The following is a 26206-nucleotide window of genomic DNA, read 5'->3' as shown; positions in this document are numbered from 1 at the left end:
CAGGGAATACACAGCTCTCCAGAGATGCTCCTCATGCCAAGGTTTGCCAACTGAGAGATCAGAGAGAGTTCTGGCCTTCAGAATAATGGTTCCTGCCTAGTGGGAAGTGTTTATTTGCAGAAAGGATGCTGAGGGTTGCATACATAACCATAGCATGGTGTATCATGAATACACAGTTATGGCAGAGTTTTAGCATCACAGACCTTCCTTGAGTCCTGGTTCTGTTAACCCAAAAGCTGTATGAAGTCTGGGAACTTACTTAAACTTCAAGTCTGTTTCATAATCTGTAACTGAGGATAAGAACGTTGCTCTCAGTGGCAACTGATGTAATAACAGTTAAAAATCTGAGGTGCTTCATACAGTGTCTGGTCCCCAATAAGCTTTCATCTGAGTGGCATGCAGAATTCAGTATATCCTAAAGTATATCCTTACATCAATTTAAGTCTTAGGAAGAGTCTATTTGAAGGGCATTAGCTCAAGAGCACACAGAAATGTCTTTATTGAATTCCTAGCCATATGGTGAAGTCCATAGAATATAAACCCTGTGAGAGCAGGGCTCTGGTTTTGGCTCCATGCTGTGTTAAATCAGCACCTGGAGAGTAGTTGATTCTTAAATATTTGTTGAGAGCAGGAGGGATACGGGGTTTTTCAGCAGTTGTGAGTTAATGTTCCCTGAGTCCCTTGCCATAATGTGAGTAGCTCCATTTGCCTGATTGTGGACACCTGGTGTCTTAGTTGGCTTGGGGCTCCATAACAAAATACCACTGCCTGGGTGGCTTCAACAACAGACAGTTACTGCTCACAGTTCTGGAGACTTAGAAGTCCAAGATCATGGCGCTGATTTGTTGCCTAATGAGGAATCTCTTCCTGGCTTGAAGATAGCTGCTTTCTCTCTGTGTCCCCACAGCTGTGTCTCTTTTTCTTACAAAACCACTAACCCCATCATGAGGGCCCCACCTCCTATAACCCTCATTGCGTCTTAAAAGCCTTAAAAGCCTCCAGTTACCATCACGTTGGGGGTTAGGGCTTCAACGTATGAATTTGAGGGACAGAGTTCAGTCCATAGCACCTGGTTCCTCCTCCAGCCCCAACTCATCAGCTAATATCTGTGCTTCTTTCAGTACCCCCCAGCTAGGTCTGACAGAGATCTGCCCTTCTGCTTCTGCCCACTCCTGCACTCAGCTCCTGGGCAGCTTTTATTCACATTATTTATTCACATTCAGTGAACTGCTCACTGCCCTGCTCTGCTGACCCAGATCTAACCTATAAACTTGCAGTAGGCAACAATTTGTAGAGCCTTCTGTCCTGATAAATCTTTGTTCTCAAAAGTTCCTGTGAGTGCCACCTGCCATAGAAATATCTCTGAAAAGGTATCGTTCTATCATGGTAGGACCAAGATCTTTGTTACAAGAGTTGGCAGGTGCTGCTTGGACTGGCTGAGCTAATGGCTCCACGTTGCATGGCTATTTCCATTGGCACATTCTTATCTCAGTTGCCGTAGATTATCATCAGGAGCTGACATCAACAGTTGTGCCTCCTGGGCCTAAAGGAACCAGCTTCTGCTCCTCTCTGCCAGGAGTGTTGGTTGACAGACATTGTTTTCCAACACACCTCGCTTGGTGATCATTTGCCTTGGGTTTCTAACCTCTCCCTCCACAGATAGTTTGCTTTCTCTGTTTGGGTTGGTGTTTCCTGCACCTCCCAAAATAGTATCATCTGTGAGTTTCATCACCCACTGTTTGCCCCCACTTCTCCCGGCTCATTAATAGGCATCAAAATGTAAAACCCTCTCCATCATGGCAGGAGAGACCGCCAAGCTGCCATAAGCTCTGGGGGTGGTTGGGAATGTGACTGTCTCCAGTGCTAAGAGCTATATATAGGCCTCTGCTGAGGAGGTGACACCTGTCTAGAAAAAGGAAACCGTGGAGCATTCTAGAAGCCAGTTGGGAGCTTGGAGAGTCAACAGTGGATAGATAAGAGAGGGCCCCTGGAGGCTCGGGTGGCCTGGCCCTTCCTCTCTACTTGAGAAGCTCTCCTGAGCCGTGAGCTGGAGGCTCAGAGACATCATATCATCCCCTGCTCCTGTCGGTGGCTCCTGTCCTGGCTCTCGTCTTGGCCCAGAGGCTCCTACCCAGCAGAGCCTTTGCTACCCACTGTGTCTTCATCCTGACCCTGGGTGTTAGCACAAGGTCTGTCAGAAGGTAAATACCCCAGTGTTTGAGTGAAAAGTATCTAGGTCTACTAATCAACCTATATTCCAACAGTATTGATGACCATCAGTATTGCCAAGCTGAGGAAATCCCAGTGAAAAGAAAAACTACATTTAAGTTGACCTACTTGGTTTCATAACAGGGTTACACCATGTTCTTAGTGTTCAAGAACAGCTTGTTGAGAGATCTGTACACCATACAGTTCCCCCTTTTCAAGTATACACTTCAGTGTCTTTTAGCATAATCACAAGATTCTGCAACCATTGCCACAGTCTAATTTTGGAGCATTTTCATCATCCCAAAAAGAAACCCAACAGCCATCAGCCATCACTCCCCATTTCCCACACCAATCCTCAGTCCCCGGCAACCACAAATCTACTTTCTATCTATCTAGACTTCCTTATTCTAGACATTTTGTAAAAATGGGGTCTTTTGTGACTGGCTTCTTTCACTCAGCACAATGTTTGCAAGGTTCACTCATGTTGTAGTCATGTGTCACAACTTCATTTCTTTTTATAATCAAACAATATGCCATTGCACGAATACAGGAGATTAGGATTTCCACTTTTTGACTATTATGAATAATACGCTGTGAACATTGGTGTACACGTTTTTGTGTCAACTTTTGTTTTCATTGCTCTTGGGTATATACTTAGGAGTGGAATTGCTGGGTCATATGGTATGTATGCTTAAAATTTTGAGGAACTGACAAACTGTCTTCCAAAGTCTCTACCATTTTGCATATCCACCAACAGTACCTGGGGGTTGTAATTTGTCCATATCCTCATCAATACTTACTGCCGTGTCTTTGATCATAGCCATCCTAGTTGGTGTGAAGTGATGTTACACTGTGATGCTGATTTACATTTCCTTGATGACAAATGATACATCTTGTGTACTTATTAGTCATTTGTATATCTTCTTTAGAGAAATGTCTGTTCAGATTATTTGCCCATTTTTAAATTTGGGCTACTTTTTAGTATTGTAAGATTTCTTTACATATTCTGGAAACAAATTCCTTATCAGATATATGATTTACGAATATTTTTCCCTTTCTGTGAGTTGTCTTTTCACTTACTTGATGGTACCTTTGCAGCAGAAAGATTTTACTTTTTAATGAAGTCTAGTGTATCTGTTTTTCTTCTGTTTCTTGTGGTTTTGGCATCCTATCTAAGAAACCATTGCCTAAATTAAGGTTATAACGGTTTACTTCTATGTTTTCTTCTAAAAGTTTTATAGTTGCATTTCGAGTTGATTTTTGTATATGGAGTGAGGCAGGGGTCCAATTTCATTCTTTTACGTGTACAGTCGTTTCAGAAGAGTGAAAATAACTCCACCCCCTTTAGCATGTGCTGTCAGGTTGTAACCCACGCCCTGGCCCATACCATCTCCCAGGGCATATAGCAGTAAGTGTGGTGATGCCTGAGATGCCGTTTGGGGAAAGATTAGCATAGAGAGTATGCAATAAAGAAACAACAGACCAAGGGACGAGCTTTGGATTTCAACCGGCAGCATCTCTTTTGTAGCTGCCCACTCCTCTCCTGGTTATTAAATTGGGAGCAGTGTTACACTGGAGGTCAACTTGGACTTTTAAAAAATACTGGATGTTAAGTGGTGCCTCGATGTTCACGCCCTTAGCAGAACACTGCCTGGGGGAAACCGCTAAGGCACAGTGTTTACTAAGTCTCAGACACCATTCTGGGCATTTTACCCGCTTTTACTTACTGATCAGGGTTCCTGTGAGCTCTGCTTTTCAGGCCTGTGTATCTCCCCTTGAGGGAGGAGGGTGGAAGTGGTGGCGGGGGCTGGAGGGGGAGGGAGGGAGAGCAGAGTGATGTTAGGGGAAGGAATCCAGTAGAGGAAGAAGGTGGCATGTGTGGAAGAGAATGTGGGGGTAAGGGAGGATCTTAGAGCAAGTCTACCAGAGCCACTTGAAGGTTGGATGCGAGTGCATACGTGTGGAGGGGCACCTCAATGTCTTTGTCTTTCTCGCCTCTCTGCCTCCCCTTCCTCCCAGTGCCCCTGTGTCTCTGCTCCTCTGCACTGCTGCTGCTCAGGGTGGGCCTCACGCCGTGGGCACCCACCCTGCTCTGCCCCTGTCCCTCAGGGAGCACCTCCCCAGACACAGTCACTTATTATCTTAGCGAATCATCTAAACCTCAGCTCTAGGTTATCCAAACCTGATGATTTATTTGCATTTTGGCTTATCAGGCTTTAAAATGCTTTAGCTTTGAAGGGGCCAGTGTCAGGGTCCAGTACCTCATTGGGTTGGGAAGGGAGAAGGAGAAGACCTGGGGGAGGAGAGGATTTTTTTCCTTGGTGCTCAAACCCACAGTGGCCTTTCTGTCTTAGCCCCTCACTCGTGACCCCATGGTGGGCTAAAGCCAGGGTCCCTGACCCAGAGCAGTGAATCTTCTTGGTGTGCCCCCCCACACCCCAATCTCTGCCTGCCCTGGGCCAGCCCCAACCTACAGTTGACATGAGAGTTGAGAAATGGAAGGAGCTCTGAACAAGGGGCCAGCCTATGTGGGCTTCAGCCGTGCTGAGTCTCAAACTACTTGTGTGCCTCTGGGAATTAGGTCCTCACCTGGCCTCCTCTGGCCAGGCCCTCACCCCCCATTTCTGGTTTTCCATATCGTCCTCCCAGGCACAGCTGGCCACTCTGGGTCCTGCACTGGGCTTCCATAGCCAGTCTCCTCCATCGGAAATAGATGCCTGCGCCTTTCTCTTCCTCCATTTTCAGGGCACGTGGGGCCTGCCCTCCCAGGCGGATACACCTTGTCTGTCTCTCAGGGGAAGCAGCCGTGGGACAGCCACTTACTAGCTCTGTGACCTTGGAGATTCTCTGTAGCCTCTTTTGCCACAGTTTCTCTATATATATGTGTATATATACATATACATATACATATATATATATATATATATATATATATATATATATATATATATATAGGGATGGGTTGTGAGGATTGAGTGAGTCAATCATAAAGCTCTCAGAACAGTGCCTCTTGTAGAGGTTAACTGAGGGCTCCCATTGCCACAACCACCACTTTTCTGCCTGGTTCCAACTGATCCTGCACATCCGCTCACCCTGTCTACCCTGGAAAGGCTGCCGAGTGTCACCATGCTGCTGTCCTGGTCACCATTCCCCACTTTGTGAGCTGAGTCCTACTCCCTGTCACGTCTCCCTTCAAGTTCCCCAGCCTCTGTTCTCCTTCCTTGTGGAGTCTAGGGCACATGGGGATACATGTAAGTCGGACTTGGGGCATCCGCAAGTCTCAGGTCCGGAAATCTGCGTATCTAGAACCTACGTTTTCATACCTACAGAATCACAGTTTTCAATACCTTCTAGTATGTTCTATGTGTACCCTGTAGGCCACACATTGAGGTTTTTCCTTCTGTTTCCTTGGTCCTCCATCGTCTCCTCTTGGTCCTACATCTTTAGCTGTAGGGTGGCAGATTATTTGTAATTATTTGTTTTGTATTAGTTTATAAGTGATACCTATTTGTAAACTTGGAAAATGCAAGAAAGTGAGATAAAATAAAAACAAAAGCAATTAATGTTTTCTTTATTAATCCTATAGGTAAAAATATACATGAACAATGACATGATTTAATCCTTTAAAGAGATTTAGCTGAAATACTTTTAGTGACAAGTTTTAAGAGAGGAGTTAAACATGCTTATTTGACAATGATAATGGTTTTAATTCCTTTTAATTCAATAATCCTTTATTTCTGTCATGGTGAACAAATGCCCACTATAGTCTTAGCCACTGATGTCTCTATATCCTGCAACACTTTCTCTCTGAACCAAGATGTTGATAGAAACATTCCTTGTGTTGTCAAATGCTGAACTAAACAAATTTATAACCAGCTTCTTCATTGCAAGACTTTTCAGAGCCTCTAATTGCTAATTTCCCAGGAATGACAAGCTGTACGTAGTATTGCCCAAACTTGACTACGAAACAATACCACACTAGTTTTAAAATGTACATTGTAACATCTTGCTAGGAGTTAGGATTCCCTGGAACTCCATTCGAGAAACACCACTTTATATTAAACCGTCCAAGTTTTCCCCTGGTTCACTTCACACCCCAAAACCAACAGCACAGGATTATGTGTAGATGAGTGGAAGAGCAGCCTATAGCTGTTACTGATTTCTAAGTGAAGCAAATCTTGGATGAAGTAGGACGTTGGACGTGGAGTAGAACACAGGGCTTCATGTCTCGGCATTGTTGCTCAAAAACTAGGTGAATTTGGTTAATCACAGCTGAGGCTGTTTCCTTGCCGACACACTGGGAATAAGATCTGCCTCTCAGGGTTGTTGTAAAGAATAACTGACATTGTTTATGAAAGTGCTTAGTTAAATAAAAATGCTCTAGACAAGTAATTTTTAGGTGTTTATTAGTATAGGAACAAACCCAAAAATTGTAACCTTGTTGGTATCGTGTTTTATCAACTTGGCTCCTGCCTGGTGCTCCAGAATCCACAGGCCTTTCTAACCTGACAAACAGCATCCTCACTCTCTAGGACTTCCTGGAGAGAAACACAGAAGCACCTGCTCTGCTGTGCCAGCCCCACCCCAGCCTGCCATGGGACCCACTCCATCCACATCGGAAGCCCCTCTATGCAAGGACACCCGACTGCTGGGCCACGAGAACGGCTGCTCCGTCTGTCCTGGAGGGTAAGAAGTAGCCAGAGCACCAGGAAGCCCTCAGTTCCCTTCCCACTCACTCTGTCAGTCTTCACTGAGCTGAGGCCCCGAAGGGAAATAGCACAATAGCAAACACCATCCTCTCTCCGTGGGTGGGGCAGGGCGGGAACCACCAACTTCAGCGTCTCCATTTCTTCATCTGCCCAAATGTCTGATAATGCAGACAAAAGAGAAAATGTCAAACTTCTAGCCCTCAAGGGGCTTCATTTTAGTGTGGGAGGAAAGCCTCATACTCTAAATAAGAGCAAGTGAGGGGTGCCTGGGTGGCTCAGTCGGTTAAGCGTCTGACTTCGGCTCAGGTCATGATCTCACAGTTAGTGAGTTCGAGCCCCACACTGGGCTCTGTGCTGTCAGCTCAGAGCCTGGAGCCTGCTTCAGCTTCTGTGTCTCCCTCTCTCTCTGCCCCTTCCACACAAGCGCTCTCTCTCTCTCTCTCTCTCTTAAAAATAAACATTTAAAAAATTAAAAATAAGTAAATAAATAAGAGCAAGTGACTTTTTATGATGAAGTAGCTGCCATAAGGCCCAATGTGGCATCCACGCATAGATGCATGGCTACCTCAGCTGACCGTGGCCGAAGAACCTAACATCACAGCGTGCTGGTGGCTCAGCTCGGGATGCCATGACACCATACCATAGACTGGGTGGCATAAACAACAGGCAGTTATTTACTCACAGTTCTAGATTGCTGGAAGTCTGAGATTAGGGTGCCAGCATGATCAGGTTCTGGTGAGGGCTCCTTTCCTGGCTTACAGACAGCTGCATGCTCACTGGGTCCTCACGTGGTCTTTCCTCAGTGCACATGTGAAGAGAGAGAGAGAGAGAGAGAGAGAGAGAACTCTCTGGTGTCCCTTCTTATAAGGCCACCAATCCAACCAGATGAGAACCCTACCCTTATGACTTCATCTAACCTTAATTACTTCTTAGTACGGTCACATTGGGGTTAGGACTTCAAACATATGAAGGGAGGAAGGGGCACAACTCAGTCCATAGCAGATGGTAGTGAGGTCAAGGCTGTGCCTCGTGTTCCCAGGGGATCAACTGAATCACCTTGGTTCTAGCCACAGGTAGCATTCTACCTAGGTCTGCTCACAGCATGGTTGGGGGGGGGGGGGCGGCGGTATGGATTAGATGTAGACCATCCTAACCACTGGAATGGCAAAATGTTAGACCCCTAACTCTTTTAAACCCCTCACTTTGAAGGATGAGGAAATCAAAACTCCCAGAAATTAAGTGGTACTCTTGAGGTCCCACAATCCAAATCCTTGACTCCCGCAGGGATTACCACTTTAAAAATACGATTTCTAAAATCCCATGCCCATTTAGGGCACTGCAAACTACTCCCAGGGCTGTGCATTTCAGGCATCCCAGGAAGATACTCCCAATTGATCTTGCTTAATGTCAGGCCATTGTAAATATATTTTTAGCAGCCCCCATGATTAACTCTTAAGGCAGGGAACACCAAGCCCAAACTATTCTCTTCCTACTCCCTTCCCCTTTGAAGCTTCTGGAACCTCCAAGGAAACCCTGGGGCTTCTAGGACATAGGCAGGAATTCACTTATTCAAGTCCAACATCCTTCTTTGAGAGATAGGCCCAGAAGAAAGTCACTTGCCCAGTGTTACATAGGAAAGACAGGAAATTAGTGCCACACCTGGAACAGAACCAAGGTCTCCATTCAAAATCATGAATTCTTCCAGTCCAGAAGACTCCAAACTCAAACAAGTGTCAGAATCACTTTAACATAGATGTCTTCAAAGAATTCAATTCAGTAGGTCTACTGTGTGGCCCTAGTGTGGAGATTTTTAAGCAACACCAAGTTACTGATGTGGCTGCTCTCACTATAACCAGGTGTTTGTGTTCACGATGTGCAAGCAGCTTTATTGAAGGCAGGAATAGGAGTCTCTTAGGCTTTCAGGCCAAGTTGTCATTGGCTTTTTATGTCCCTATAAGCACCATGGGCTCTATTCCTGCTTCCACCAACTGAAGGGTGATTCCTTGCAATAGTTTGTGTCTGATCCCTCAGCATCCCTTGTTAGACTCATCCAGCAAGTTCCCAACACATTCCTATAGGTGAAATGTGTACATAAACAACAACAGGTGCAGGCAGGCGATCCCACTAATTATCACCATCTGGATGAATAGACTAAAAAAGAAATCCCCTAAAAATATGCGATGGAATTTTCCCCTTTTTGTTTTCTTATTTCTGGTGGCTTAAATGTTGTGTTTGGTTTAAATACAGGCATGATCCGACCACAAATATTATGGGCAGAAAAGCCAACACAGCAGACTCTGTGGAAAGACTTGCTTTCAGGTAGGACGTAAAAATAGTGCTCGCTGCGTCTGCAGGTGTTCCTGGCTCTTGTTGGAATGTGTCACTTTGCTCCTCCATAGGAGATCTCTGCAGTTAGTTTACTCCCGTTTTAGGGAGAAGTAATTGGGGAGGAAGAGGTTAGATGGCTTAAGGTCACAGAAAGTTGGTAATGGCATGTGAACATGTGGACGGCATGTCTTAGCTACAACCGGGTCTGGGCTTGGCGTCTGGACCCCTGAGGTGGGGCTGACAGGGCTGAGTTGTTGGCCCCTGGAATAAAGGAGCCAGGAAAGGAACTCCAGTCAAGTGGGCTTGTTTTTGTTTTGATGCTTAATAAGGAGCCTTTGAAAGGTAATCATCCGTGTAAAGTACAGTCCAGTCCTGTGCAACGTCCTCTCAGCCCCCAGATAGTTGTTGATACCTTTACGGTAACGGGGTGGGGAGTGTTGAGCTCAGCTGCCAGGGAACCCCCAGGGAGAGGTGTCTCTGATCAGCTGGCACCCTCACTATTTGGGAAATGAGATTTTAATCCTGAAGATTCAGTCTTGGCAGATCGTCACGGTTTACATTTTGTTTCTGGGGACTCTGCGCCTGACCTTTTCCTACGTCCCACTGTCCTTGCAGAGAGGAGAACTGGGACTGACGTAGTCAGGAAATGAGGACAAAGTTGCCCGCTTTCCTCTCTTCCTGTAGCTCGGGAATCAGAACCAGGGCTGGTGTAGCTGGGGCGGGGGGTGGAGGGGTGGGGTGCTGCCAATTCCATTTTGACCTGCTGAGCACCATGGGACTCAGAGATATAAAAGATGAGGTCCCTGCCCAGCCCCATCCCAAACGTCACAGGATAATGTCAGTCAATGGGAAACGGGACTGGGTCTGCTCAAGCACAGTTCTGTGAGACCGCCAGGGTAGGAAAGACCTTGTTGCAGAGGGATGAAGCTGGGGTAAGGCAGGGGTGAGCTGGCTTGTCCAGGTTTCTGGAATCAGACTCTGAAACATGGCAAACCCAGGTTACTTACAGAATCTCTTTATTTTATATCCATACAATATTGGTATGAAGACACTGAGCTTGCCTGTTTCTTTGAGTCTCCTTGCTTCTGCGGATGGGGTTCGCGCTAGGCTAAGCCCATTACCTACGAAAGCGAAAACATCCCTTGGGCCACTGGTCTCTCTTGAATGAGGCATTGGAGCCCTCGTTAAAGGCAAAACATTATCTGACCACGTTATTAGTTGTAACACCTTAGTTCCATTCAGCAAAGCAGATTTGCTACTTCCCAGCCAGGGCCCTGGAAGGACAAGGCTTGGGACAGGTCTTGTGTTAGTTGTGAGATAGAGGGAGGGAACCAGGAGGGTGAACTGACCCAAGTGCCCCATTCCTGAGGTAGAAGGAAGTTTGCTGGAGGATGCTGGGCAGATGCTTAGCTGGGGTGGGAGGGGCCCTCCCACCTTGCCAGTGATGCCCAGAGTCTGCCCTTGGGATGCAGCGTTTGTACTGTTTATCCTTGCACCTGTGGTCTGTCTGGCTGAGCCCCCACACAGGTGGCCCACCTGTGTGCCTCCCTTGCATCCTCCCTCACCGCCCCTATCAGTCATCAGTACTGGCTTCTCTCATGTGACTCAAGTCCTGCCTGCTGCCATGTTCTCTTCAGTCTGGATCCTCTGCCTTCCAGCATGGGAAAACCGGCTCATGGCTAGAGCCCGTAAGGAGTCTTCTTTTGTAAAGCTTAAGCAGTCTCACCACTTAATGCAAATCTGGTGAATTCTTTCTGACACAACCGTGGTAAGCTAGGCAGTTGAAAGCAGAGGCATTTTAAAATAAGTGAAGATGCCACCGTCCGATGAGCTGAGGTTGCAATAAGCAGAAAGGAGTGCGTTGGCTAGTTCACTGGGGCTGGAAGGTTCGGGCTACCCCCAGAATTGGTGCTAACCCCTGTAAGAGTGTACCAAGGAAGAAGGCCAAGGGACAAACCACAGCACCCCCTTGTGGGCCTCACACTGACCTGCCATCTCATTAAATGTCAGCAGTGGGTCTGGGGAGCAAGGAGTCCTCCCCAGTCCCTCTCCTGGACCCCTGAGACAAGAAGCTTTCATTTTCAAAAGTACTAGTCAGAGTTAAGAACATGGCAGGTGGCTATAGAATACTGCAGAGTTGAGTTGCTCCCTCTGATACGCCTGGGGTGGGTCTACAGTAAAGAAACTGAGTTTACACATAGAAAGGTCTAGCCTTTGCTCTCAGCTACTGGAAGCTGATCTCTACTGGGAGGTGATCTCTAGGCCCTTGGAATATTCCCCTTGATAGGAAGTGGAAGCCTTGAGCCACAGTGGACAATGTGATTTCTGATAGGGGATTTTGGCCATGTGGTATCCACTCTACTTCCAGAGGGGTCAGCCATGTTGGCAGTTCCACGGAGCCCCAGTGCAAACTCTACACACCAAAGCTCAGGCGGGCTTTCTCGGTTGGCAGTGCTCCGTGCATATGTCATACATCATTGCTGGGAGGAGTTAACGCGGTCCACGGCTCCACGGAAGCTCTGCATGTGGAAGCTTCCTGGACTCTGCCTTATGTGCCTTTTCCCTTGGCTGATTTTAAGCTACATCCTTTAGTTGTAATAAACTGTAACTGAATATAACAGCTTTCAGTGAGTTCTGTAGGTCCTAGTAAATTATGCAACCTCAGGGGAGTCTCAAGAACACCCCTTCCCCCCAACACTAACCAATTGCAGTTGGTAATTATGGAGGGGAGTAAAATCCTTTACCATCTGAAGGTCTTTTTAATGCTGGCTTTGTGACTCAGCTAACTGACTGCAGACAGACAGACAGGTTGAACCTAAGAAAAATCCAAGAAAAAAGTGGTGGAGGCACAGGCTCTTAGAGGCAGATGTCACAGCAGTGATACTGGGCTTTGGGCCAAGCTCACTGCATGACGGGCCGTGTGAGCTTCAAGTGCAAATACAAACTGAGCTAGCTGGGCTGTCACTGAAACACTTTCTGCTGCCAGGATGGAGAAATCCCAAGTAAATATGCAAGGTTAGAGTGTAATCATGGCCCAAATGACTATAGTGCCTCCTTGCTGGAGGGGAACTCTGATTCCTAGGGTTCAGTGGGCATAGCAGCTGGGTGGATTGGGGGTGGAAAGGTGGGTTGGTAACAGGAAGAAAAAGAATAAACAGGTGATGAGTTGGAAGCTGAGGATTTGGGTCCTAAGATTGTTACGGACTGGTCATGACCTTGGGCAGGTCATTGCTATTGCTGGATCTTTGCCCATTTGGCATCTTGCAAGCAGGTATTCATATGTTTTATAGGAAGATGGGATAGATCCAGGGAGGATAATGGAAGAAAATGAACATTTGGGTACTTTCTCTGTCAGGGGCCGTGTGGGGGCTGGACTTACTATCTTAATCAAGGTTCTTCATGGAAACAGAACCAATAGCACACACACACATACACGGAGAGATTGAGAAGCTTGTTGTAAGGAACTGGCTTACGGAATCGTGGGGACTGGCAAATCTGAAATCTGTGGGGCAAGCCAGCAGGCTGGCAACTCAGGGAAGAGTCGATGCTGTAGTCTTGAATCTGAATTTCTCAGCAGGCTAAAAAACTCACATAAGTTTTCTATGTTGTAGTCTTGAGGAGAATCCTTCCTTTAGAAAAGGAATCTCAGTCTTTGTTCTTAAGGCCTTCAACTGATTGGATGAGGTCCACCCACACATGGAGAGTAATCTGCTCTATGCAAAGTCTACTCAGTTAAATGTTAATCACATCTTAAAAACAGCTTCACAGCAATACCTAGACTGATGTTTGACTAGACAACCGGGTGCCATAGCCTAGCCAAGTCAACACATACAAATAACCATCACACTTTTCCATTTAATGCTCACAGCAATAACGCAATGTAGACAGAAGTAGTAAAACATAGCAGTGAGGCTGTCTAAGGTGTTTCTGGCTCCATTTTCACATGATACCATGCTGTATCTTGTACATAATCCCTAAGATCTTCCAACTGGATCATTTAAACTCTTTGTAAACCCTAACAGACCATTTTTCTTTCTGTCCCCACCCCCAAAAGAATTGTAAGTATTACTATCCCCTTCCTTCCTTCCTTCCTTCCTTCCTTCCTTCCTTCCTTCCTTCCTCCCTCCCTCTCTCTCCCTTTCTTTCTTTCTTTCCTTCTTTTCTTTTCTCTTCTTTTCTTTTCTTTTCTTTTCTTTTCCTTTCTTTTCTTTTCTTTCTATCCCCCACAAGGTAATGATTTAGTAGGATCCGGGAAAGCTTATTAGTAGCCAAAGACTTGTCCTTGTGTCCAGCCTCTGATACTTACTAGCTTCCTTTAATCTCTAAATTTGAATCTCCACTGAATGGTTCAGGGAATGCATTTGTTCATTCAACAAAGTCTATTAAATATTTATGATGTTCCAGGCATTATGATGAAGCTTGGGGATGGAATATGGCTAAGACATATGGCTCAGTCTAGCCGGTCTTGAGAAGATTATGATAAGATGAGCAAATGTTTGGAAAGTGCTTTTGCTATTGTAAAATGCTGGCTCTAAATTTCTACATGCTCATTGTAGCCACTGAATGCACAGGCTTCCACAATCCTGCAGTCAGATGATGTAGTTGTACCTGCAGTCAGCATGGTTGTGACTCAACACTGCATGCATTCTGAGCATTTATTTGCCTAAAAGTTTAAGTATATCAATTGCTTAACCACCTGTAAAATCTCTGGAATCCCAGAAGAAATGCTAAAGAAAGATCTTAGCTGAAAGTCAACCATGAGCTTCACCAAAGAGAGGAGAGAATGAATAGAAATGAAGAGTGTCATTATGCAAGACCAATTTCTTAAAATGCCGGATGTTAATAATCAAACTTTCCCTAATGGAGAAGAACACAGCAGAAGAGATGTTACATTTGTGAAGTTAAAAACTCTTCTCATGCCTAAATGACTCACATTCCATTTGGGAAAATGCCCCTTTCTAAGGAGATGAATTAACTAGGTAAATTGCCTCATGACTGGAGAGACACAGAGCACCCTTGTCATGTATTCACCTGTAATGTCATGGATGAGTCCTTTTCTTAGGAGTGCAACCTTTGGGCTCAAGGGTTGTAACTAGAATGATAGTTTTACCCTGAAACGTATGAATAAGTAAAATATATATTTTACCAGTGAAGACCAGTGCAGTTCCTTCATAAGTGATTTTGAAGATATTCCAATGGAGAGAAAAATCAGTTTTATCAGCTCATGTGGGCTCTGAAATAACAGTGACCAGGAAGAGAGAAAGAACTCAGATGGGCCTGCAGAAGCCTAAGCTGTTTGTTTGTTTTTTTATATACCTGCAAAATTATAGGTTTTATGATGTGTGAATTTCATTGCTTCCTCTTCACCCCAACTTCCTGAGACCCCAGGGTGCTCACATTGTGCTCTGCTCCTGGTACTACTCCATTGTTCAGGTGATGGGAAACCGGGACAGTCATTGCTGAAGGATTATCTCTAGCTTGACCTGGAGCTGAAGCTTTGTGCCCACCCTCATCCGAGCAGGTCCTGGCCATGGCTGGACTGGTGAGGGCAGGGAAGGGAGGCAGTTTCCCTGGGGCTGGGCAAGGTCCAAGGGCTTACTCCATCTCTCAGAAGCGTCTTGGGACAAACATTTGCGGAGGCTGCAGAAGGGGGCGTAGAAAGGGCATTGCCATGGCAACCCCCAAATGTGTGCACTCCAGATCTGTCGATGACTCCCTCTCTGGCTTTGTGACTTTTCTGAAGGGAGGGGACAGATAATCGGGAATGACCTGGGGATATGAGTGAGTTTCCACAAGTCATCTTGTAGCCCACAGCCTAAACACAGTTCCCGGAGGAGGGTCCAGCACCAGGACACCACACAGCACATGTAAGCAGTGCTGCATCCCAGAAACAGTTTCCTGGTGCCTCTCAGTCTGTCTTCAAGGCCTGACCCAAAGCCCACTTGCTCTGAGGGGCCCGTGGCAGTCAACCCCCCATGGTTCTGTCCCTTCTCTGAATTCACTCAGCCTGTATGTTGGTACTGATGTGCATCATACTTGTGTCAGTAAGTATCCTTAAGGTTTCTCAGCTGTCAAAGGTTTCAAAGCTGTCAATATAGTAGTTAGCCTTAGTCTAAACTGTTTCTACGATAAATCATGTATGTAACCATGTACCGGCAGCATAGGAAGAAATGGGTGGAGTGAGCGGAGATCTGTGCTCAGGTGTAAGGAATAAATAAACAAGGAAAGGGGAGATCAGAGAGGGAGTCACCCAGAGAAGCCAGGTAGCTGAAGGAGAGGAGAAGGGGGCGGAGAGAGAGAGAGAGAGAAAGAGAGAGAGAGAGAGAGAGAGAGAAAGAGTGAGTGTCAAGGGATAATGGATCCCATGTGATTCTGGAAGGGAGGTAGGAAAATTAGAGGCAAGAATAGATACGATTTAATTAGGCAAAAGCTAAGTGTAAATAACATTGTTAGTTGCATCAAGGAACCGGTTTTGGTTTCGGTTCCTGAGCGTCAGGGCCTGCGGGGTGGGTGGCCACTGAGAGCCTGCTGTGTGGGCCGCAAGGCACGAAGATCACTTCTGCTTTTCCTTCTCGTGGCCCCTTCCAGCCCTGGAGCTGCTGCCCACCAGCCCCTTGCTGGTGCCCATGGAGGCTGGAGGGACTGACCACAGCGTTTCGGAGCCTCCGCTCCAGTCACTGCTGTTTTTAACTTAGAAGAAGTTGGCCAACAGACCCTCAGAATGGCCTCAGCTGCCCCCCACTTGTCCCCCACAAGCCTGTCCATGCTGAAAACACTTCTGTTTTCCTGGCTGCTCCCGGGCCACTGAGTTGTCAAAGCAGGCAGCTGTTGGGCGGTGTATTCGTCACGCACGTGAGTTCACTGGAGTCTGGTGTGCGTGGCCGAGCTTCCACTCTGTTCTCTCAGCTTTTTCCTCAGACTCCGTGGCTTGGAAGAGAGCTCTGGCTTTCATATCTGTATGATATGAAAACAAGATTCTGTGTGTGCTATATATAGTTGTGCACAGGTGTTAGATAAGAAGTACATGTGTTATGAGTGTAAAATATGGTCTTAAGACACAGATGCATGAATCTATTTATTTCCAGCCAAGTGCATCTGTTTACAGATGACCCGGTGGTCCCTGCCCTGGTCCAGAGAATTAGTTAGGACCATTCAAAATGAACCATACTTGTCAACATGTTCTAAAAGCCAGTTAATAAAAAAAGAAAATGTCAAGTTGCTTCCACATTGATCTAAGTAGGATTTTTTTTTTTAAATGTACCCAATGAAAGTTATTTATGAGACAGTTTCTATCATTTTACACTCAAAGAATTTCAATGCCATCTCATTGCCTATAGTGAACAACCCAGATTCTGGCTGGTCATCCAAGGCCTTCTACGGTCTAAACCTAGCATTATTTATCTTTTAAGATATGGCCTCCACTGCTCATACCCCAGAGATTATTTTTGGTTGTATCCTTTTGACCATGTGAAAAATTCAGTTTCTTGGACAAATATATAATTGACACACACATCCATTTTGCAGATGGCTCAAAGCTAGAAGGGAGAGTGAATTCATTTATCAACTAATATTGACACCTAGGCTGGACTGGGCTTGGTTCCAGCACTGGGGATGTAGCAGTGAACAAAACAAAGCCTCTGCTGTCATGGAGCTTACATGCTGGAGGGGGAGACAGACTGACATGTCAGGTGGGGTAAGAATGGATACCAAGCAGCGTGTGACGGGGGTTATTGCTGGCCTCAGACAGCTTCTCTGATAAGGTGACCTTTGAGCGGAGACTTGTGTAACATGAAGAAGAGGGCCAATTAAGATTCAGGAGAACGGTGTCTTTAGGTAGTGGGAAGAGCAAATGCAGTCTCTGAGGCAGGGGGATGCTTGGGAGGTTTGTGCCACAAGAAGACGCAAGAAGGCCAGTTGTGGCTGTGATGCGGTGAGTGGAGGTGAGAATAGGAAGAGGTGAGACTGAGGGGCAGCTAAGGCCAGATCGTACAGAGCATTCTGGCCATGGTAATGGCTTTGGGTTTTACTCTGGGTGACATGGGAAGCCACTGAGATGAGAGGTACAGATGACTTATGTCTTAAATGATTACTTTGGCTGCCATATGCAGAAAGGGCTAATGTGGGCTTTAAGAGTAGAAGCTGGGAGACCAATTAGGAGAATATTCTAACAGTCTGGGTTTGGGACTAGGTGGTTTGGACTAGGGTGTGCATGGGAGTGGTGGTGAAAATGGTAAGACTCTGTAGATACTTTGAAGGCAGAGTTGTAAGGATCTGCTGATAAGTCAGATGTGGAATGTGAGAAGGGAGTCACTTTTTCCAAGGGTTTTGGACTGAGCAGTCAGGAAAATTGAGAATAGAGTCACTATGGAGATGGGGAGGAGAAGTTGAGGGGAGAAGTAAGGGTGGAGAGCTAGGGGTTCTATTTTAGATAGATTACATTCTTTTCTTTTTCTATTATTTTTTATTTTCTAAAGTGTTTATTTAAATTCAAGTTAGTTAACATACAATAGAATATTATTTTCAGGTGCACAGTATATTGATTCAACACTTCAGTAAAACACACATTGTTCCTCACAAGTGTACTCCTTATCCCCATTACTTGTTTAACCCACCTCCCCACCTACCTCCCCTCTGATTCCATCAGTATGTTCTCTATAGTTAAGAGTTCGCCTTGGTTTCTTGGTTTCCTCTCTTATTTTCCCTTCATATGTTTTGTTTCTTAAATTTTACAAATGAGTGAAATCATATTTGTATTTTTCTGACTGACTTATTTCACTTGTAATACTCTCTAACTGTATCCATGTTGCAAATGGCAAGGTTTCATTCTTTTTTATGGGTGAGTAATATATATATTATATATATCACCTCTTCTTTTTCTTTTTCTTTTATTTCAAGTTTTTATTTCAATTCTAGTCAGTTAACATACATGGTAAAATTGGTTTCAGGTAGAATTTCGTGATTCATCACTTATGTATAATACCCAGTGCCCTTCCCAACAAGTACCCTCCTTAATGTGCATTACCCATTTAGCCCATCCCCCATCCACCTCCCTCCATCAACCCTCAGTTTGTTCTGTATGGTTAAGAATCTCTTATGGTTTGCTTTCCTTTTTTCCCCCCTTCCCCAATGTTAATGTGTTTTGTTTCACATATAAGTGAAGTCATATGATATTTGTCTTTGACTGACTTATTTTGCTTTGCATAATACTCTCTAGCTCCATCCATGTTATTCTAAATGGCAAGATTTAATTCTTTTTGATGGCTGAGTAATATTCTGTTGTGTATATAGTCTACATCTTCTTTATCTGTTCATCAGTTGATGGACATTTGAGCGTTTTCCATGGTTTGACTTTTGTTGATAATGTTGTTATAAACATCGGGGTGCATGTGCCCTTTCAAATCAGTGTTATCCAATTATCCTTTGGATAAATACCTAGCAGTGCAATTACTAGGTTGTAGGATAGTTCTATTTTTAACTTTTTGAGGAACATCCATACTGTTTTCCAGAGTGGCTGCATCAGTTTGCATTTCCACCAACAGAATAAGAAGGTTCCTCTTTCTCTGCAAGATAGGTTACATTTTAAGATGCCCATTCTGTAGTTAAAAATCTTCAGCAGGCAATGGGATAATATGATTCTGAGATTCAGAGGAGATATTAGGATGGGAGAAATAGTGTTGGGAGTTGTTCAGTCTATAGATGGCTTTAGGGAGCTAGGTAGATAAAGAAGGAAGAGGTCCAAAGACCCAGCAAAGACTCAGAAGGAACAGCCAATGGGATAGGATGGAAACTGAGACAGATTTTTGTGAGGAAAGAAAGCATCCCCAGGAGGAGAGAGTGATCAATCAACTAGGTCAGAGGTTGCTGAAGACAGAGACTTCACCATTGAATTTAATGTTGTAGAGGTCCATTGCTATATAGAGTTTGGGTTTCGAAAGTCCCCTACAGGCCAAAACTGTTATGACCAATTTAATAGGTACTTACACATGGGTTCAAATGGTCAGGTTTTCATGTACAGGATTTGGAAGATGTGGCTTCACAACTGTTCATGGGAAAGGGTCTATGATTTAAGATCCCAAGTGCCTTATGAACCACTATGTGATGGGGATGTCAAAAACGCCACACTAACACTGACTTTGCCACATGACCAGAAGCACAGCGTCTACACCAATGCGATTTGCAGTCTCTCTGAGAGGTCCATGGCCAGAACACAGGTGCATGTGTTTCTTTACTGAGCCCCACACTTGTAAAAAAGAGGGACAAACCAGAGCACCTTTCGCCTACTGCGAAAATTTGTTGAAGAACTAAAGGTGTTCAGGAGAGTATTTAGCCATTTGAAGGCCTGACCTGTGGAAGAAGGATCATTCTTCCTTTTATAGATGGAAGGTAGAAGTTAAAGGGGGAAGTATTTCAGCTCTCTATTTCTGTATAATGAGCCATCCCCAAAATGTATTAGTTTAATACACTGATTTATTATTTCTCACAATGCTGTGAGTTGATTGGGTGGTTCTTCTGCTGGTTTTGCCAGGGCCGATACAACTATAGTCTGATTGTGGATTGGCAAGGGGCTCTGGGCTCAGCTGGCTCCCTCAGACCACTTGGTCTTGAATCTTCAAGGAGGTAAAATTGGACTTCCTCCAATGGTTATGGCAGTGATCCAAGAGGGTGAGCCCAAGGCACAAAGACTTGCATCATGTGTATCCCATTGGCCAAAATGAATTGTAGGGGCAAGCCCAAGGTCAAGGTGGGGAGACAGTATCAGTATATGAATACCAGAGATATGATTCACTGGGGCCATTAGTGTAAGATCTCCACTGGCAGATTTTGACTTGATATGAGAAAGAAGCTTTAAATAACTGTAACCATGCGGTTAGGTGCCTTATGAAATAGTTGGCTTACTGATGGTAGAGATATTCCAATTCTAATTCATATGTTTGTTCTTGCACTCATAACATTTTATTAAATATGTATGATGTGCAAGATCGTGGGTTAGATAGTATGGGGGATAAAAGATGGATAGAATGAAGTCTTTGGAATGACTTTTACAGACCACTGGGAGAAATGAAAAACAAAACAAAAAAGGAGAGACTTACAGATAAAGTACAGTAAGCAAGCAGAGAAGAGAGAGAAGTGGCTGAAGTCAGGATGTGGAGGGTAGAGGAGGCCTCTAGAGTCTTTACGGGAAAGGTAACATTTTAGTAGAGGGCTGGGAGCTAAGCTAATGATTATCAAGTTCTTTTTGCAAGGCAAAGCACTAGGTTCTGTGTGAATGTTTTAACCTTTAATCTTTATGGCAACTGCATCATTCTCATTCCACAAATGAGAACTGGATATCAGAGTGTTTGCAGATGAATTAACAGGTCAAGAATGTTGGTCTGGGTGGTCCAAAGTCTGTATTCTTTACAGGAAGCTAGGCTGCCTCTGTAAAATTATCATGGACATTACAATTCAAGGATTTAAAAAAATTTTTTTTCAATGATTATTTATTTTTGAGAGACAGAGAGACAGAGCACGAGCAGGGAAGAGCAGAGAGAGAGGGAGACACAGAATCTGAAACAGGCTCCAGGCTCTGAGCCATCAGCACAGAGCCCGATGTGGGGCTCGAACCCACAAACCATGAGATCGTGACATGAGCTGAAGTCAGACAATTAACTGACTGAGCCACCCAGGCGCCCCACAATTCAAAGATTTTTAAAGTACTTCACATACAAAATTTCATTTGAACCTCACAACAGATTTGAGGAAAATACTATCCCCATTTTATAGATGAAAAAACTGAGGCTCAGAGAAGTTAGGTCAGACAGATATGGGAGTTTTGCATTAACTCTTCCCTTTGTCTGCATTGCTGTTTTCCATGACTTTATGTAGCTGGCTCCCTCTGTCATTCAGATTTCAGCTTAAATGGCACCTTCCCTCATCACCAAGTCTGATGTAGCTCCCAAGTCCTAGGCTCTCACATCATCCTATTTAAATTCTTTAATAGCACATGTCATTTTTGGAATGATCTGTGTGCAAGATTTTTTTTTCCCCTCTTTTTTCAGTTCTGAACTTGACTTCTGTAGTTTCATTATGACGTGCCCTGCTTGGAATTGGTTGGGTTTCCTGAAACTAGGAAGTGTTGTCAACTCTGGAAAATTCTAAACCATTAACTTTCAAGTATTTTTTCTTTCTCTTTCTAGTTACATCTTTTGTAACCCCAATTATACTTAAGTTGTATCTTTTCATTCTTTCATTTATGTATCTTAATTTTATTTTTATCATTTTTTTCTTTTTTCCTGATGCATTCTGGATAAGTGTTTAGCTATATCTTCCAATGTAGGTGTATATTTTTCCTGTGTCTAATCTGCACTTTAACCCACTCCAATGAGTTTTAAATTTCATGTTATAATTTTTGTTTCATGAAGTTATATTTGGTTTCTTTAAACTAAGTTTGTTGAACTTTGATAATCTTTTGCTCCTTCATAATACTGTGAATTCCCTCTTATTTTTTAACCATGTTAAAAATCTTTCTCTGATAATTCAATACCTGTAGGTCCAGTGGGTCTGATTCTGCAATTTATTGTTTCTGTTGACTCTGACTCGTATTGGCTTGTACTCCCCATGTGTTTTGTGATTTTGTTCTTCATTTGTGAAAATATCAAGATGTCTGAGTTGAGGGTCCATTATTTCAGAGAAAATTTGTTATTTGAGATGACGATAACCCTGGCTATAGATCACTAGGAAATACACAGTTTTCCACAAGGAAAATGTCTCTGTAGCTTACTCATTCCCATCAAATTGCACTTTTTTATTTTTATTGTGTCTGATTGGTTCCCTTATTTTGCTGCTAGCTAAGCCATACTTTGAAATGTGTTCTTTGTTTTACCCAGCATTTTTAGGTATTCTCTACTGGGAAGATATTCTCTCTTCATTTATTCTAACATATTGCCAGAAGCAAAAGCACCTCTCCTTTTCCCACAATACACTGTGTGGCCTCCAAGCTTGACAAATACTTGCCAGAGATGTAGCAAAAAGTCATTTCTATTTTGAACAATGTTACCAGGATCCTATTCTCCTGATATTAAAAGTATCCCTCTTTCCTTCAGTTTCTCTCGCCATAAAAGAAACCAAAGGTCTTAATATAAAATGAAGGGATAATGCTGCTAGAACACGATAAGAAATGGGAAGAGAGGTACAAGAACAAGTTGGAGATAAAGATTGGAATCAGATCAGGAAGGGCTGTTGTGGGGAATTGGGTTTTATTCTAAGTCAGATGGGAAGTTATTGAAGGGTGTTAAATAGGGAAGGGATGTAAACTAATTTTATTTAAAGAATATAATTGAGAGTAACAAGTTGTTGGAGAGCAGAAGTGGGAAAACGGAAACTATCACAGTAGTCCAGATAAGAAATGGAGGTAGGTTGGAGGGGCATGATGATAGCCATGAAGTGGCTGAGGTGTCAGCCATGAGGTGACAAAAATGCGGATGAGTGTAGTATCTATTGTCGTATAACTAATTACCCCCAAATTTAGCAACTTAAAACAATAAATACGTGTATTATAGAGTTTCTGTGGGTTAGGGATCTAAGATCAAGTTACTTGGCTATTTCTGGCTTAGGGTCTGTCATGAGATAACAGTCAAACTGCTAGCTAGGGCTATAGTCATCTCAAAGCTTGACTGGGCTAGATACTCCACTTTAAATCTTATTCATGTGGTTTTTGGAATGCTTAGTTCCTTTTTTGGCTATTGGCCAGAGGCTTCTGTTCCCTACCACTTGGGCCTCTCCAAGGGCTGTTTACAACATGGCAGCTTGCAGCTTGATTCCCCCAGAATAGGGGTGGTAATGGGGAGAACAAGATGGAAGTCACAGTCTTCATAACCTAATCTCTGAAGTAACATACTATCAATTCTGTCATCTACTATTGGTCATGGAGACCAACCAAGTACAATGTGGGAAGGGACTATACAAGGATGTGAATACCATGACAATGGAATCATTGGGGCTCTTCCTGGAAGCTGCCTACCTTAACAGTTATGAGGTCTACTTTGATTGTAGAACAAACAGAACATTGCTGATGAATTTGGTGAGACATATGAGGAAAAGAGAGAATATCAGGATGGTTCCTAGGCTTTTGGTTTGAGCTGCTTACCACAATGAGAACTATTGGAAGAGAAACATATTAAAGGTGAGGAGAAATTAAGAGTTGTACTTTCAGCTTGTGAAATTTGCAAAGCCTTTTAGATATCCAAGTGGACATGTCAAGTAGGTAATTTGAATGAATGATTCTAGAACTCTGGGTAGAGCCCAAAACAAGAGATTAAATTTGCTAGTATAGCCTATGGCTAGGATTTAAAACCTAGGCACTAGATAAGATCGCTTAGTTGCAGTTCTTGACCTTAGTGGATTAGGATCATCTGAGAAGCTTCAAAAAAATTTTTACACCAGGCTATTCTCCAAATCAACTAAATCCGGGGGTGCCACCCAGCCATTGGGATTTTTAAAACTCCCAAATGATCCCAATATGCAGCCATGGTTGAGAATCCTTGACAAGGGAGAAAATGCCAATGGAGGAAAGAAGGAAACCCAGGACTCTTGCATGTGTGTAAGGGTAGAGGATGATGTGGTGCTCCAGAGAGAATTATGGCAAAAGACACAGCTCATTTTGCAGTGCCTGAGAATTGGTTAATTTTGTGGTTACTGTGCCACTGAGCCAGTAACCAGCTGGGGACAATAGTTTGTGTACTTCACGTGCAAAGGGCTATCATCTGTGGCCAGTGGAGAGCCTAGGATCACTTTGGAATTTCAAAATGTAAAAAGTTGAATACACTTATTCCATTTCGTCATGCAATCAGACTTAATTAGACCCAAAGTATTTACCAAGTATTTCTCTGGCCTTCTTAATTAGGGATAAAAGTTAAGCAAATTTGAACCTGACACTCTTTAAAGGGTGGATGATTCTGTGCAGAGATGTGGCTTGATTCCAGCTGGAAGCTTCTGAAGCCAGGCTGCAAGGGAAAAGAATTAAGTGTCCAGCCCAGTTCAACTTCAAATTAACAATTATGCCACTCTTTGCATGCAGAAAGAATTTGGCACAATCCAGTGTTGAGTAGGTGTTTGGAGGTATTTTTCCATCTGTGGAGATTTGTGCATTGAGAGATCTCTTTTCTTTTTTTTTTTTTTAAATTTTTTTTTAATGTTTTTATTTATTTTTCAGACAGAGAGAGACAGAGCATGAACGGGGGAGGGGCAGAGAGAGAGGGAGACACAGAATCCGAAGCAGGCTCCAGGCTCTGAGCTGTCAGCACAGAGCCCGACGCGGGGCTCGAACTCACGAACCGTGAGATCATGACCTGAGCCGAATTCGGACGCTTAACCGACTGAGCCACCCAGGCGCCCCGAGAGATCTCTTTTCTAAAATTGAGGGCTCTATGTATTACTTGCCCCCTCTGTGTTACTAGTATACCTAAGTGAGCTAAGAGAACAATGGCTTGCAGGTATGTTCTCAATCCTGCTCCCTGAGACACTGAAACTGTGACTTTGATATCATTAATTAAGATTCTAGGACCTTTTTTGTTTTTGTTTTTAGTAGGCTCCACTCCAAGTCCAATGTGGGGCTTGAGCTCACAACCCTGAGATCATGATTGCCCCACGGTGCCCCAAGGACTCTTGACCAACAAATCAAACAGGTCAGGTTTATAACTATTGAGTCCTTTGGAAGTACATAGCATATTACCTTACCCTATACAAAGCTGTCACTTTGTCTATGTTCCTATTTTTATTAAGGTCATTAAGGGAGCCCTAAAATACTCTATAGTTGGAGTACAAAATCCTCAGTTCAAGATTAGCTCTACCACTTGTTGGCTATGACCCCTAGGGCAAGCCACTTAGTCTACAAATCCTTCTCCCCCTCTGTAAAATGGAGAGGATTCCTGCCTTACCTCTTTCCTGAAGTCATTGTCTAAAGAGAAATGAACGAATATAAATAGTCTTATCGTCCTGATGTAAAGACTGGCTGCTCTTACCATAACCCCTCCTTCTGGGCACATGTAAAAGCCACTCATCTGCTTTGTATGTCTGCTTTGTCTTCTCACCGTCAAGCCTTTTTTTCCTTCCAAGTCTCAAGGCACAAACCTCACATTTCTTCATGAAGTCCTTGATTTACCCTATCTCACTTGGATCATTTTGTTTGTTTGTTTGTTTGTTTGTTCTTCTATAGATGTCTTAAATTTGTCCCAAGTGTTCATTCCAAATCTCATTAGATCGTAAGTTTTGGGGGTGGTTAAGGACTGGAGATTTCTTCCAGCTTTGCATCAACTGATGTATATAAAAGTTCTGTCCATCACTGTGGACTTCTTCCTACATCTGATTTATATTTCTCACTGATCTTCACAAATCATGATCACCCAGAATGCAATCCAGTTTGAAATGTCTGTAGACATTTTCCTTCATCAGTCCTTCCTTTGTTAAAACAATTCTTGGTACCAGAGTCTTAGTGATAATTGGCTATAAGCCAGCGAGGGAGGGGATGGAAACATTCCCTTTTGCCTTTTGTAAGCAGGAGCATGTCTTTATCAGCATACTCTGCTGAGATTTCAACATCATTCTCCTTCCTTCTCTTTCAAGTTGTTCCAAGCCCAGTGACATTCGAAATGATGAGTCATTGTCTAAATGTGGAGACCATCATTCTGCATGCACGTCCCAGGCTGTGATGGGAAGCATGACTCTGACCTCATGGGGGAGGGCATTCTGAAAATGATCCTCTGTGAACTTGAAAGTGGCATAAACCATGATCTGATATTTTTGGAACCTCCACAGGGACGAGAGGACTGAAGCTGATGTTTTATGGATTTTACATAATAAACCTATATCGTAGGCTTCTGTGGGATAATAGAAACCACATCATCCTGGAAGACAGGAGACCTGAGTTGGGGTCTTGCTCTTTCACTAAGTAGTTGTGTGATCTTGGGTGTGCCATGTCCCCTCTC

The 26206-nt window shown here is 43.9% G+C and overlaps 1 protein-coding gene across 1 annotated transcript in view; it reads left to right on the top strand.

Annotated features, from left to right (window-relative positions):
* Positions 1-6750: 6750 nt before the first annotated feature.
* The window catches only part of PLXNA4 (plexin A4), a 588877-nt gene continuing 569421 nt past the window's right edge, over positions 6751-26206 (top strand). The window contains exons 1-2 of the mRNA XM_042924932.1: positions 6751-6894; positions 9165-9236. Of these exons, the coding sequence (XP_042780866.1) occupies positions 9167-9236 (70 nt within the window). The 5' untranslated portion in view covers positions 6751-6894; positions 9165-9166. The remainder of the gene's footprint in view (positions 6895-9164; positions 9237-26206) is intronic.

This window comes from Panthera leo, chromosome A2, assembly GCF_018350215.1.
Source record: "Panthera leo isolate Ple1 chromosome A2, P.leo_Ple1_pat1.1, whole genome shotgun sequence".
NCBI lineage: Eukaryota > Metazoa > Chordata > Mammalia > Carnivora > Felidae > Panthera > Panthera leo.
The sequence above is the reverse complement of the archived record's forward strand: the minus strand, read 5'-3'. Positions and strand labels throughout refer to the sequence as shown.